The sequence below is a fragment of the Anoplopoma fimbria genome, chromosome 2, assembly GCF_027596085.1.
Source record: "Anoplopoma fimbria isolate UVic2021 breed Golden Eagle Sablefish chromosome 2, Afim_UVic_2022, whole genome shotgun sequence".
In the NCBI taxonomy this organism is placed as follows: Eukaryota; Metazoa; Chordata; class Actinopteri; order Perciformes; family Anoplopomatidae; genus Anoplopoma; species Anoplopoma fimbria.
Window position 1 is genome coordinate 29,562,273 of NC_072450.1, and position 16,251 is coordinate 29,578,523.

Sequence of the window (16,251 nt, forward strand, 5' to 3'; positions counted from 1 at the left end):
TTTCATCCTAAACCGCTGCATTCCTCGCAAGATATAAAGCGGTTTCTAGTACTGGTTCATCGACTTTAAAGATGCATACTTTCAGGTTAAAGTGGCCTTAAAAACACAGGATATTTTTGCAATTTTAATCTTCCATTGGATAGCCTCAGAGAAACCAGACTGCCATTCAGCTATGTCATAGCTCCCTGATCCTTCAGCAGATCAACATGCAAGACCAACATGCCTGAATTGTGTAGAAGCTGATGCACCTAGCATCAGCTTCTACACAATTCAGGCATGTTGGTCTTCTTTTATCTCGGAAACCTCATTGTCATGGTGTCATGCAGGTGCTGGGGTTTGTGACAGCTCCCCATCCATTGGTAACGTTGGGTTCCTACACATGCACTGCTTGCCGAGGTAGTTTCCCAGCCTTTCCGTTGCTCTATCTCATCCCTCACCTGTTGGAGAGAATGAGGCAGGAGCAGCTGTTTGTCATTATTGTAGACCCTGCTCGCTGCTCTGCGCCATGGTACTCAGAAAAGATGATGCTGGCCAATTCCTGGTTCTGAAGGACTGTGTCTCAGGAGGCGGAGGCGATAGGCAATATGAGGGACAGGCTGGGAAGGGCTGGACTCCCTGTACCGCTGATGCAGACCATCTTAAAAAGCAAGAACAGGATCCACTAATTTCTGTTGTTTGCACTGTCCTCAGCCAAGAAAGTGTGTGAAGTAACTGCTTTATTAGTGCAATACAGTTGCGTGCTGCTTTGTGGTTACCGCACATGGGCTACCCTCAGACCAAATACCAAGATTTGTTCCAAATAAATTGCCTTGTCTGTTCATACAATTCTATTTATTGTTCATGTTTGCCCCCTTCAGGTTCTGTGCTTGCTGGAATGATACAGACTGGTGAAAAGGGTGAGTGTGTGTCAGTGGGCCTCTGGGCATGATATACCAGCTTCACCCGTGCTGCTTAATGATCCAGGTAATGTGGTGTGCAGCTACCGTTTGTCTTTTACACACCTGCAGGGCAAGGCAACGGCTTTACCCAGTTCAGTTACATACTACCTGGGTTGGCTGGGAAACCCTTCTTCCGCTGCCTTATATACTCCCTATACACTCTCGCACTGCATGTATGAGGCTAGTTAAGTTCTATTATTGGCCGTCTTCTCTTTTTCAGTAAGCAAATTAGTGCTCTTGATTTGAAGACAGAATTACCCTTAGAGTCCAGTAAAGGGTCACGCCTGTGCTGAAACAATTGTCTTACCTGCTTAAATAGAAGTAGGGCATAGAAAGTTTAGGGTTTGACCCTAAACTGTATATTAAAAGAGGATAAAGTCACTTTGATGTCAACCAATTGTTTGTGGAATACGGTTTTAACTTTCATGAACAGAAAACACATTGTGAAAGGGTTAAAATTATAAGACATAAACACGTGAAACTCCAAGACCGGACAATGGCGTGGTAGCAACCTGTCAAAACCATTCTTTAAATGGAACCATCATTTACTAAAAGAATGTCATGCTGTATCCAAAAAGCCTTGAAACTAGCAATTAAAACCATGAACTCATGTTTACAATGTTTACTTAGCTAATACTTAAAGAAGAAGGGTCATTTTCTCATAGACTTCTATACAATCTGATTTATTGAGTTGCCCCCTGCTGGCTATTAACCCTAACCATAACCCATGGAAGAACCAGGACTGAGCAGGGCAGACTGTCAGACCGTGCTACAGTAAATTAATAATGTTTGTCAAGGCCGCCAAAAGCAACACAAAGCTAACATTTCTTGTAGTAGCTTCATAAGCATAGCCGCAGCATCTTGAAAACTTACATTTAAAGGGTTAACATTCTGGAAATGAATGAATAGTTGGTAGTATGTTCAGGACTGTTTAAAAAAAAAAGGTAAAATAGGAAAAATAGTAGAATTCTATAGCAGTTTTAGAAAAGTGACATTTCTATCCTGGTAATTTACGATCAGGACGGATATAAAGATTAAACTCAGAGAAAGGGGAAAAAAAATACGTGGAAGATAGCAGTTGACATTCTCAAGGGCCTTAAAATGGTAAATGGACTGTACTTGTATAGCGCTTTTCTAGTCTTCCGACCACTCAAAGCGCTTTTACATTACTAATCATTCACCCTTTCATACCCATTCATACACTGATGGCACAGCCTTCGGGAGCAACTCAGGGTTAAGTGTCTTGCCCAAGGACACATCGACATGGACTGCCGGAGCCAGGGATCGAACCGCCGATCCTCTGATTAGAGGACGACCCTGCTCTCCACTGAGCCACAGCCGCCCCGCATCATGCATCATTACCTAGAAAGCTGTGTAAGGGTTTGTCCTCCACAACTTTGATCCTCCTGGCACCTGCAGGAATAACCACAGCTTCGATGTAGCCTAATAGAGAGAAAAGAAACATGAGGTGAAAACCAATACAGAGGCAAATAGATTATAGGGTACACACATCCAACAAACTTCTACAGCGGTACATCAAAAGACAAACTGAAGTCAGATGAATTTACATTTGCTGGGAGCTATCAGTATACAGTGTGAGGATCTTTCGTTTTTGAAAACATATTCAGAGGCATACAGAGGTGGACATGGAGAAAAAAATGGGCTGATATATGCTCTAGCCACTGCAGACCATATTTAGATCAAAATGTAAATATACATTTTTTATGCCCGTATGCCTTATTGTTAAGCTTTCACAATTACAATTACAATTATTGTGGCCGTGTGGATCTGAACTGTAGATACATTTTCAGCCAAACTCTTGCAATCCAACTGTAAATAACGCAATAATGAAAACCTTCATGTTCAGAAAATCCCACCAGGGAAATTTATCAAAAAAGTTACTAGTAAGTTAACCAAACCACTATGATATGTAGCTAGTAACTACTTTTCATTTAATTAGATTCTCAAAATGAGCTTAAGACAAAACTTGACTTGCAGACTGAGTAGTGCTCAAATTTGTTAGGTGCTCTCCTAAATATTTTTATATTTTTTTCCTGTTAAACTGTTGGTTCTACCGTTCCTGTCTACACAGATATTTTGCCTAATCCACAGTATTACAAATCATGTTATCACACGGCCTCTCTGTTTCCACTTCCAGCATATCAGATGATCAATCAATTACTAGATTCAGATCCAAGGGGATGTTGCCGCTTGGTAAAAAAAATGGTTCATTTATTTTCAGTATGAATTGTAGTAACTTTGGTGGGTCTGCACCATCATCAGGTCATTCTTTTTTTTAAATGTCTCCAACACTTTGTTTTATGTCTAAATGCCAGCAAAACGAATGAAATATCTATAAACTTTAGCTAGAATTTGTGTTAATAAGCGATTATTAGCATGCTAACATTACCAAAATAAGATTGTGACCAGGGTGAATACTACCTGCTTAATTTAGCTTTTACTCAGCATATTGACACTATAAGCATGATAGCATGCAGACTCATGTGTGGTTGTAACGTTTACAGTAGAGGGCTGAGAGGAAATGCCTCATTGGCCTGGCTCAACCACTAGGTCCCTAAGCCCTAAGAGACAATGATTACTTTAGTTTACTGTAAATAAGGTCCATTTGCAATAAATACGTATCACATAATCCTGCAGTTTTATCAATTACATTTTTATAATATTATTATTGTGCTGTAACAAAGTTCACATACAATGCTAATTTACACTGGTAGGTCTACTGATGCATGTTTAAAAGGATGTAATGTTCAAAAAACCTTTTATTTCCTCAAACTACCTGAATATGATTCTATTTACCCTCTGGTTCAGCGCTTGTTGAATTAACGGTAAAATATGTTCAATTTGTTGGTTGCTGTTGTAGCAAGACTGGAGAGACCTTGGTTGATCTAAACAATGCAGAATCTTGTTCTGACCCAGAGACATCCAATCCCACACATGATACCCTACAGCCCCGAGAGGAAGATCTCAAGGCCAGATACCAAGTTAGCGCCGGGAAGTCTGAACCAATGCATAACCTTCTTCCTTTCTCCCCCTTTTCTCTATCGGATAACAGGACATGTTTTTTCACAGGTCATGTCATAAATTACGTGAGTCAAGAGCTCACACTAGTTGTCTTACATTTATTCTCTGTAGCTCTGTATAACACTGTATAAGTATTTAGAGTATTCAATAACCCCTCTCAAGTTACTCCACAGCTGATTTCAGGAAAATACTTGTCCCATAACTGTAAAATGAAGGACAGTTAATAGTTTCATGTACTTTTCAAACCAGACTCATCATGTGACCATACTGCCATCCAGTGGTCAATTGGTGATGATACAGATATGTGTCAAAGTAACGAGATGTTGTGACACAGTTAAGGTGACAGTACATATTAGCAATAGTTATAATATAAATGTCTCTTAACCTTCTGCTAACCTCCTCAACCTCCACGGCTGCTGCAGTGCAGTAGGCTAGATTAATAGAGAGAGGAAGAGCAATGTTGCTAATAAGCTAAACTCTTTGAGAGATGAAGAGAAGGCTCGTTGTTGACTTAGCGGATGACTATCTACTTTAATATAATGTGTGTTAGACAAACGTGTGTTTGCTCCAACCAACTTTATTGTTATATTACATGTGTAACCTGTGACATAGATTAGAGGGCATAAAGTCCAATGATATTATTTGCATTTAAAATCTCTATCTCCTCTAATAACAACCTACATTAACATAAAGCATATTAGTTGGATACTAAAACAGCACACACACACTCACCCATTCCTTTGGTGTGGTTAAAGTCTCCTCTCACTATCTTACAGGAGCGTCCATCTCCATTACAAACACCACAGCGGTCCTCTTTGGAGGAAGAGCCGATGATGCCATCACAGCCAATTTTCTGAACACAACAAAACAGTGAAGAACAAAAGTAAATATTGATGAGTTGCTTTTGTAATGTTCACTTACTTGTGAGTGTGTGTCTGTGTGTGTGTGTGTTTCTTTTTGAGGGTGTCTGTTTGTGTTTAATTTGTAATTAATTTAAAGAAGAAAAAAACATTGTATGCAGGGATAATGCCCGCTTAGGGGTTAGGGGGCCCTGGTGTCATATGTAGTTAGTTCAACTATCAGGAGGTGTTGTTAAAACCCAAGGAAATTAATGCGCCAACCTTTTTTTTGCATATTATCTGACCACTGAAGCCATTAATTTATTCAGTGCCTCCACGCTAAAGTAAAGGAAAACAGGGCATTTTAATGTTGCAGAAAGGCTCAGACATGTGCTTTATTTCCGTAAAAAACATTGATCCACAATCTCTGTCACAGTGAATGAAAGAAAGTAAACACGGTGTTTGCACAGCCGTTGTCTTCTTTTCAGCAATGAGACAAGGAGAAATATGGATGTTACTCAAATTCACATATGCAGCCCGCTATCACTCTGTATCACACAGTAAATGAAAGAATGTAAACACAGGTACTGTTGTTGAAATTCCACTTAGGAGCTAATCCGACCCGTAACACTTTACTGCATGGTGCCCCCTCCCCTCTCTCCCCTTCCTAGTCCATCTGTCCTGTCTATCTAATAAAGGCAAAATGGCCAAAACAATTATTATTATTATCATTACTTTTTTTTATTAAAGAGTAAAAGTGTTACTGCAACAGCACTATACATCCTAAAGATGTTCAATGGTGGTGATATCTATGGGAGAAAATCTATGTTAAACTAAAATTCAAAACTACATCACAGGACACTTCGACAGAACTCCATTAACACCCTTGCATCACCAATAAATTAATCAATTATTTGGATGTCTCTGAGATGAACTTATACACGACAGATCTTTGGTTATTAGAAGTTACGGACAACAAGCCAACAAGGCCTGCATTCAGAGCTATATTACTAAAAACACTTCTGGATGTACATTGAAATGTGACTTTATTTGGTCATCAGTGTCCCACATTCTCTTATGATTTGGCTACTAAAATTGTTGAGTTAATTAGGGTTAAGGACGGATAGTATACGATACTTTTTTGTTTAATATAAGGAAGCCAAGATATCCCATCACGTTCTTCGAATCAGTGTTAACTTTTTTAAATAATATTTTTATATAATTAATAATATTAAACCAAGACCATCTTTCTCAAGAGCTTTGGGTTGCCTAAACATTAACAAAAAAGTGTTACTGTTCACCAAACAGGAACAGGAACTGGACCATAGTGCAGAAAGTAGAGGAGGCAGCATAATTATTCCAACGCTTGCTCGTAGTAAATAGATTACTGGGTCCAAAAGCAGTTAGTCTGGCCGGCAGTTAACAGGCAGTTAATCCACAAGACGTGAAATAGATCATTTTACTCTTTGCGGGGCCTACTCATCAGTTGGGATTCTGCATTTGAACCCTGTCGACTAATCGGCATAACACCTCCAATGTTGAGCACAAGAAGGAAGCTCTAAGTATAGCTCTCTGGGATGTTTTTTGAGGCCTTGGCTAGCCCAGTCACCATCCAGGACTACAGAGCACTCTTGGCTGCTAACCTCCTGCCTGATTCACTGTGAGCTAGTCCCCAGCCTGCTGGCCTCCAGTCGGCACTCTGGCCTACTAGCTAACATTTTACGCTCCGCATTTTACGCTCCGCAACTGTAGAAATCCCCAGTTGTTGAGCTGCAGCAATCAGTTGTTCCTGTGCTGCAGCAGTCACCAGTTTCTTTAGTTCCCAGTGGAACCCGGAGGGTGTTCGGCCCATATCAGCTACTGGAGAGCTCATGCTTCAGACCCCTGGGTGGTTTCCACCCTAACCCAGGGGTACAAGCTCTTCCTAGACCCGGCAAAAGCCCAAGCCCTATGCCAGAAGCCAGCCGAGCTCCTGGCCAAGGGTGCAATCGAGTTGGTAGACCCCCCTGACACAGCCCGGAGGGTTCTACTGCCCACTTAATTACGGAGGTTTGAAAACAGATTTGACTCTACATTTATTTGCAAATTAATTTCCCTTGTATTTCTTTGTCAATGTAAGGTCAATGCTGACCTTTGTAAATGAAGGAAACCAGGACCAAGAGGAAGATACTTACATCACAGTCATCTACCAACAGTAACACAAGATAAAGCACACACAGCAAGCAGGTCTAATGAGAAGAGTATCCAGCACTAATATATAGTGAAATAATATAAAGTGTATAAAGTGTAAAAGTGTTATTTCAGCGGCAGCATAAGCAAGTATGCTAAGGGCCCTAGACCAGGTTGAATGCATTTCGTTTGGTATATTTGAATATAAACTCTCGAACGTTAATGGGACACAATAACAATATCAACATCCTCAACCTTGTGTATAAAGTCAAGGTTTCTGCTAAATAATTCAAAATTGTGAATATCCCAAATAGATAAGCGAAATTATTTAATTGCGTCTGTACCCAAAAGTACACAATAGAAAACATTAAACGATAGAAGTAGTGTTCAAGACCCTAACCCCGTTCTTGTAATTTGAGAGCATGAATAATCGATTTTACTTCAGATTTTTTAACGTTCTCCCTAAAAACCTCGTCCTCATAGTCAAATAGACCCCGCTTGTGTTTTGTTTCCTGCTCAAACTATATACTTGCACCAAGGTATATTATTGCTTGGACAGATTTCCTGTGCTCCAGCATCAGCTCTTCTCATCACACTCAAGTTGTTCTGTGTGCTCGTGAAAAAATCTGCTCTCATTTCATCTCTGCAACAACCCTGTCCACCAATCAATAAAATTTCAAACATTGACCTTGCATCAAGATAACATTAACTGAGACCAATATTAAAGCACTTTCAACATAAGTCTGTTCAATTTAAGCTTAGTAGGGAACTACAAGACTAAATCATAGCTACAGACCATGGATATTTTAGAATCAAGGGGCAGGCCGTTGTGGTTACAGCCTCAGTTTTAGCTAGCATTAGGGAGGTAATGGCTTGCTCATTGTACGCAGCTCTGAACATGATGTGGTTGATTTACGAAATCCTTTGTCAGCGTACCGCAAAATAAAAAAGTTGTATCAAGTAATTGTAGCCGGTGTAGTTATTATACAAAAAGAAAAGTACGGGCACTAGGCATAAGAAACCCTTGGAGGCCCAGTTTAAAGATGAATTGCCCACCCAGGACACTAATGCTGCGTTCACACTGAACGCGAAGCGAATTATTTGCGCTGCGTTACTCAAGTCAGTTTACTCGCGGCACCATTTGTGTTTATCCGCTTCATTTGCGACAGACGCGCGCCGGAGAGGGGGAGTGGCTTATCTTCCTGGAAACCGTTGTCAACTAAGCCATTTATTTCCGCAATCAACAATGCAATGAAATAACTAGAAATAACTACTATTTCTGCTTTGTGCTTGTTGTGGCAGTCCCAGATATCCTGTGATTTAATTGCAATAAACGTACAAAAGGGACGCCGAAAATAACTTCATAATGATTTGCAAAAAGTCAGAATTCATGTTTTGTTATATCTCTCTGCAAGACCAGCAGGAAATTGCAAGAAAAAAATTTTGCGCCGCATTTGGTGTGAACGCACATCATTTGTCCCCATATTTCACTGCCATGTTGTTACCAATCTAACCATGCTTGTTAATTGTTTGTTTAGCCATAGTCCATCATGATCTGTAACTGCAGACACTAACTATCCCGGGTTTGTTTGTGTTTTGTATTTCATCTAATTACAGATCATATAATAGCAACATCACTGGTTAAATTAAACACAGACAGATATTGTAAGGTTTAGGTTTTGTTTATTGATTCATTTCTGCAGTTAAATAGCTAATCATCTATCTTTGTGACATGACATACCATACCCACCATGTGTTCCACAGTCTATTTATACACTGGATGACATCAGCAGTGATGTCATGGGGTTAAACCAAGTAGGGGGGAGTAGATGATGTAAAGATATGTATTTAGTTTGGATCTTCTCTTATGTATGGTTGCAACTGTATAACTGTATATATGGTGAATTATCTAAAAATGGTTTCTAGCAGAAGGTTGTAGTAAAGTAAAGCCATTGTTACTTACCTGTTTGAAGAGGTAATACCTGTAGTCATGGTATGAACCAGATCCTGCTAATGGAAGGCTTTATTTAAGCAGAGGCCTTTGGCACTTACGGGGAAGGGACATCAGTGTGTAGCTGTGTGCGCGTGATGTTAGTTTAGGTTTAAAGTTTAAATTGAATTAACCTTTATTATGAGTTGAGTTTTATTTGGTTAAGCCAAGTTAACTGTTTCTTTGTTTTATTTATATATATATTTTGGTTACACGTGTATCAGGGTCACTTATGCAAATAAACACCTTTTGTTCTCTGAACAAAGTTTCCCGTGTCTGCCTCCTACCACTTCACTAACCACTCCGGTCAGGCTTCCTCACAACGCAGCATAAGAAGTTAAACAAGGCAGAGATCAATTCAATGGTCGAGACTAAACCTGGCATTCTATTTGTTGGGGAATTTTGACAGGGTTGTTGCACAAAAAACGATCCAAGAGCAGAGGACAACACTGAGAGTAGATTGTTTCACAAGCACACAGAAGCAGCCTGAGTGTTAGGAGATGAGCTGAAGCTGGAGCACAGGACATTTGTCCAAGCAATAATATATCTGATTGAAAGCATACTGTGTTACTGAGGGCTAAAATAAATGACTCTCTACAGGACAGATCTCCTCTCCACCCCTGAAATTTGTCCCAGGAGACAACTCAGGAGTTTTCCACCCCTCTGAGGAACCACTATGTGCACAAATCTCCACAAACATCCATTCCAGCACAGGCTAGCGCAGGCTACTGTCGTAATCCTATATCATGAGTTTGATGGAAGGGTGACTTGGATGCAGATCTCTGCTTTTTAGTAAACTGTGGCTGTGGGGCTGTTGTGCTGGTCTGCCAGCCCAGGGAAGAGCCTGTGAAAGCTCATGCCCTGCTGCTGAAAAGGACGGCTGGAGGACCATTGAGAAACAGACATGAGTGGCATGCTGAAAAGTCTATGTCCAGTTTCAAGAAAGAGGCACGCCTGATTGACCTGAGCAATTCACATGGCTGTCCCATCATACAGTACATGGCGATGGCCTAGAACATTGCTCTATGCTGATTCCATCACTCCATTGCTGAAGGATGATGGCTGAATGAACCTTAGTGTAAGTCTAAAGGCCCAAACCCACTGAAAGCAACAGCTGCGGTTGTTTTGAAGTACACCTATGTTATAAAAAGAACAAACATTCCCCAAAACCTTTACGAGGTGCGTCAAACTGCTCCGGCTTGTCTCCTCCGACCTAGTTTTGATTTTGGAGTGTCACACGAGGGACCCATCCACCTAAGCAGTTTTTTTGCAGCCACACTATGTAACATGATGCACGCTTATCTAGCAAGAGTGAAATGAGTTACTACAGTTTATACCATTTCATGACATGAATTCGAAGGATTATTCACATGTGTGTGAGGAAGTCTGTGTACCTGACACCTTCCGTTGACACACAGGTCCGCCTCATATGGTCCACAGGGCGTCCCATCCATCACTCTGTCAGCCATCAGGACCGGGACGTCTCGACCCACTGGACTGCAAAATAACACACACGGCTTCTCTGCTCATGTAAGCGCGCTCGCGCACACGCACACACACACACACACACACACAAAATCATATAAAGGCACAAAAATTTACAAGAAGCATTTCCATTCAATGCCGTTTTATATTTAACAGTCCCGAGGGAGGTGTCCTCCCAAGGGTTACCAATCACTAATATTCACATCATATGGACAGCAGTTTGTTGCCCATATGATGTGATTATTAGTGATTGATAATTAGTTGGTTGGTGACCAGGTCTACCAAAAGGTCTCACATTACATTCACTGAAATCATTAGACTTGCCCCTGATTCAGTTCAGACTCTAAATTAAGGTGAATGGGACTTCAGGATGTACCTTGAAATTTGGAACTGACTCTCTTTGAACGACAAGCAGCTTGTCCCGCAGCTTAGTTTTTTTTTTTTCATATTCTTTTTTCTTTCCATGCTCCATATTGCCTATTATTCAATTTTATTTCATTTGTATAGCTCAATAATGCAAGTTTTCCTCAGATGGCCTTAAAATCTGTACAGCATTCGATATTCTGTCCCATCATCCCCCCCCCCCCATATTAAAAGGAGGAAACCTGAGGGAGAGCAACTGAGGATGAGAACTTGGCTAATGAGTTATTAGGTTTATGAGAATAGTACCTGTCATTATGTTTTATATTTCATTAATGATTATTCTAAGTATGTCTCTTAAGACTTGAGTGTGCCATATGACCCAAAAACGTGCCAAAATTAATAATGTTACAATTTCACATCTAAAAATATTAAGTGATAAATATTAAGTGGTGCCATTTATATGTGTTGATTGTGGTATCTTTCTTGGTACGCACTCAAGAGAATGGTGTCCCCAAATGGAGGGTAGTTTTTGTTCCTAAAGTACTGTATGCCCAAGCAAGTATGTTTGTATTTGTGTCTCACCATCATTAATAATAGCAGTCAGCAAGCTGATCTTCTTCTTGCTGGCGTGTCGGTCGTAGGACAGACACTGCAGGTCTCTGAAACTGGTTGACCCCTTGGGACAGGGAGGACGTTCACAGGCCTTGTGCTCCACGTTGGGCTTCTGACAGTGTCGCCCACCAGGACCAGGACTGCACAAACGCACGCACGCACACACACACACACACACACACACACACACACACACACACACACACACACACACACACACACACACACACACACACACACACACACACACACACACACACACACACACACACACACACACACACACACACACACACACACACACACACACACACACTGTGGTAACATATCTTGATAAAGAAGAAATACTGATGTGTTTATTGGCTCCAAAGAAAGGCTGTGTTCACACTTGACGATGAAGTTCAGAAAAGCCATGATGCGTGATGCGCGACTGCACCACAAGCTTGAGCCAACCAACAAGCTATTCTGCTCCTCTGCTGCTTTTATAGAGCTAATCTCTTTAAAAACCCAAGTCACAAACAGCAGTGACATGAGGCTATTTCTAATAAATATAGTTAATGGATTATTTAAATTTGATTTGATCTTGTGGGAGGGGAATCTGGGGGAATCGAAACTACAGGAGAACAGCAGGGAGAGAGGAGGAGATTCAAAAGGGAGGGATGCAGAGACAATTTGTATCAAATAAAACATATCAGATTAGATCAGATGCCAAAACATATTGCAAGCCGGCCGTGGAGCTCCACGTCCTGTGTGAACAGCCTGATTGGTTTACATGGGTGGTATGAAAGGATGCAGGCAGCGTTTCACCAAACATTGTGGTGCTTCATGGGAGGTTAGTTGGAGGGTTTCGAATGCACCTAAGCAGCTTGGCACTCAGCTGGCACTGTAAGATTGAGGAAAGTCTTGCTGTGGCAGGGACAAATGCATTTGCCACAAATAAAATGCAGTTGCAGCCATTTTGCTGAACAAGAAAAACATAACAGAGCAAAACAAAAACAGGAGTGTATTCCTGTAGTACATTCTTCATCAGGAGGAATGGGAAAAGCATCCAGAAGAAACCATTCTCTGGGCAGATCATATGGCGGCATTTTAATATAAAAAAAAGTTGACATCAGGCAACCTTTGCCTATCATCTTTGACTGTTTGAGCTTTAGCTAATCACTGATGTAATCTTTGATGTATTCCTCCTGTCGTCCCACCGGAGTCCTGCGTCAAACCGCCCGTCTAGTGCGGCTTGAACCTGAAGGCCACGATGGAGATGGGTTTCTGTAAAGATGTGGGCTCAACAGTCAGACCTCCTACTACCAGGTTAGTCTGAGATTTCCTGCAACTGGATATAAGCCGGGAGCTGACTGGGTGGGTGAACAGTCTTAGGTCCTAGCTGGATTAGTTGGATCAACCCGCGTATATATTCACGTCCGTGCATTGACTTTACATGTAAACTAAAAGATAATGGATGGATGGATGTGTACGGCAATGTTGTAATTTTGAATACACACAAAAACACAGCATACAGACAGATATAGGTGACATACGGAGGGTTGTCACATTTCCTCTGTCTGAAATGGACTCCAGTACCACAGGTCCTGCTGCACATGCTCCAGTGGCTCCATGTACTCCAGTCACCGTCCACATGCTGAGGGATGGGAGTCTTACTCACACATTCGCTTGCCCTGCACCACTGACACACACATAAGCACACACACACAGATTAAAATGATTTAAAATAGACTTTATGCTCATTATATTCTTCATATTGGCAAGTCAACAGGAATCCCCTAAGGGAAGCTGTTGCTTGAGAGAGTTAAAGTTCTGAGTATTGAGTCAAAATAAAACCCCTTACATCCGCCCTTTCCATCAGTGTTACCACTTGTCTCCCCCCCCCAACACACACACACAAAAAAGAGAAAAAGAAAGAAAAGGAAAATAGAAGCAGTGTGTGCTTAAGACCTACTTTATCTACGCCACACTCAGTTCCATCCAGAGGAGGATCCAGTTTGGTCTTGCAGGCTGAATCTCCCTCCACTAAACACCACAGGCCAGCGCACATCAGGTGCTGATATGCACACACACACACACACACACACACACACACACACACACACACACACACACACACACACACACACACACACACACACACACACACACACACACACACACACACACACACACACACACACAAAATGCTTTATATTTAGGGGTCGTGCAACAGATTAATGTTATGATGCGAAGGGTCTCACATCATAACAATATGTTCTCATTTGGTTGTTTATGTGTATGTGCAATGTGTGGTGTTATTGTGCTTTAGTACATTTTTTTTCTTTGTCAGTTTCTTTTTTATTAATACTATGGAGGCAACTATAAAGATACAAAGCACTTTATGGATGTTGATGCATAGAAATTAGCCTGCTGATCAGTGGGTCTTTAACGGTGAATCACGGCAACTACTGAGAGGGAGACCAAGAAAATATTTATTCCTCCTAATTCTTCCATTGACACAGTATTTACAGCGCCAGAATATCTACCATGAAGCACCAGACATTACTGCAGTATTTATATGTTTACAGGAATCAGACGCATCGCTTCCAAAATGAATCGCTACAATCAGTGGAATCTACCATCCTGGATATCATTTAAAAAAGCAAGTTTGATAGGTTAATACAATTTATTTATTTATTCATTCATTTAATTAGGTTTTTTGATGATTGGGATTGAAATTAACTTTCTGATATATTTTGAGGGTATTTTAGGATATTACATTTTTTTGTGTTATATGTATAACCTCTTTTTTTCCCCAGAGAATCAAATATGCCCCTGTCTCTTGTTTTTGGAGTAATTTCACCCTTTTTACATTCTAAACATCAAAGGAGCTTGTCAACGTGGGTTGGATATACATAAATATGTTACGCAAACTGATTCAATTGTGATAATACTACGACAAAATGAAGTGTGTTGTACCTCCATATCACTGCAAAAACTGGCATTGGTTCCAAACAGGATCTGGCACTGTTCATCCACACTGTAGTGCATGCCTGGCAGCTTGGGAGGAAGGTGGATCTGGTAGCGGCTCCTTGGGTCTGTGTGCAGTAGGCAGGCACTGGATTTGGACCTGTTTAAAAAGACACACAGGAGAAGGTTTCATTTGATTTGAAGATGAATTTGAAGATGCAGATGAGCATTCATGTTGACATCAAATGATATACAGTATGAGCCAAAGCAAAGAGTCCTTTTTTATGTGTGATATCTATCTGCTGCTATTACTGTAGTTTTCTAGAACTGACGAGGATTATTGGCCAGCAGAAAGAATTCATCCTACTCTGCAAAAAATGCTTTTGAACATTGGGATACAGTCAAAAATGAGCTGGGCTGTGTGATATATAACCTGCAATAATTGACTTGGCTTTTTGTCACTGTTGAAAAAATGTAAATTTCATGCTTTCACTTCTATTTCTGAGGGTGTTATTGCTCAAGGGCAGGTTTAAATGGGTCGTGCAAAAGTCTCTGCAGTCAAGAAGAGGCCGGTACCTTCCATCCTGACGTAGCTACAGCGTTTCTGGAAAATAACTCTGAATTCTGCTATTAGTGTAATTGACAACTTTGAGGAACTAATAACTTAAACTAGAAAGGTGAACTCAGTAGAATGCAGCTCTCCGCCAGGTGCGTCCGCAACAACCATTTCTGTATTATGTGATTGAATTAACACCCACAATTGGCTAACCCCCGTATCTAGACACCACGTGTCTTACACTCAAACATCTCATTTTAATGTATACAGATGTCTCTATCGGCTCTGTGTAGGTGTGATCCTCAGCGCCCTCTATTGGTCATAACCGCGACTTGAAGCGTTCATTTAGCAGAGCTACGGCTCAAGGTTGCTCTTTACGACCTTCCCTGTTTGCATAAGCAATACAACCTTTGAAAATATTACACAGATGGCAGAAAATCCTGGAATTGTAATTGTCAAGAGGCGAAAAAAATATTTTGTTTATTTTGTTTATTACTGATGATGTATTACTCTATTTAAGTAATGTGAACACTTCCATTTCATATGTTGTTCGATTTATGACAGAATTTTAAAAGCAATCAGGTTATAAGTTGAATGTCGGAAAAAAAAGCCTAATAGCTTACTTATAGCTCTTTTCTACAAGCAAATTGCTAATTAAACCAGTTTGTTTTGTAATATATATTAGTACACTAAACAGTTGAGAAAATAAATACTAGGTAAAGAAATAGAAATCAACAACCATATGCAATTTTTAGGTAAACCTTTGATAACTATTCAAGGAGCTCAACTACACTTGGAGATCTGGATAAACTGTAATTCAGCCACCATCGGATATTGTGAATGTATTATAGTTTTTTAAGAATTTGCAATTAAAGAAACCGTATAACGTAAAAAAGTTTGACTTTGGAAAAACAGTGAAAATAAAAAAAGGCATAATAAGAGACAATTAGTAAGTGCTGTGTAAAAAAACGATTTTTCTCTTTAGAAAATGTTGGGAAAATAAGATTCAGTATGTTCAGTAGGTATGTCTGTGTGCGGGAGGGCAATATTACTTGTGATGAAAACTATATTCTATGGGATTTGTGAATGGGCAATTCTAACAGTTTACTCTTGAAATTTGAATTATTGTGCTGAAAGGCACAATAAATCACAAAGGCAAAAATGATCAGATCTTTGAAGTTGAAGTTTAAAATATGTACATAAAATATTAATATTCATTCAAATAAAGATTTCATTCTTACAATGTTTTTCATACAAATTTACCCAACTCTGTGAAGACAGACAGTATTTATCTGTAGTTGCTGT

General features: G+C 40.3%; 1 protein-coding gene across 2 annotated transcripts in view; it reads right to left on the bottom strand.

Annotated features, from left to right (window-relative positions):
• Positions 1-16,251, bottom strand: part of adamts17 (ADAM metallopeptidase with thrombospondin type 1 motif, 17) — a 117,267-nt gene that overhangs the window by 27,363 nt on the left and 73,653 nt on the right. For both annotated transcript variants that reach the window (XM_054614864.1, XM_054614872.1), the window contains exons 10-16: positions 14,400-14,550; positions 13,393-13,494; positions 12,974-13,119; positions 11,409-11,578; positions 10,373-10,500; positions 4,713-4,833; positions 2,301-2,381 (exon numbers count right to left, since the gene is read on the bottom strand). In XM_054614864.1, the coding sequence (XP_054470839.1) occupies positions 2,301-2,381; positions 4,713-4,833; positions 10,373-10,500; positions 11,409-11,578; positions 12,974-13,119; positions 13,393-13,494; positions 14,400-14,550 (899 nt within the window). The remainder of the gene's footprint in view (positions 1-2,300; positions 2,382-4,712; positions 4,834-10,372; positions 10,501-11,408; positions 11,579-12,973; positions 13,120-13,392; positions 13,495-14,399; positions 14,551-16,251) is intronic.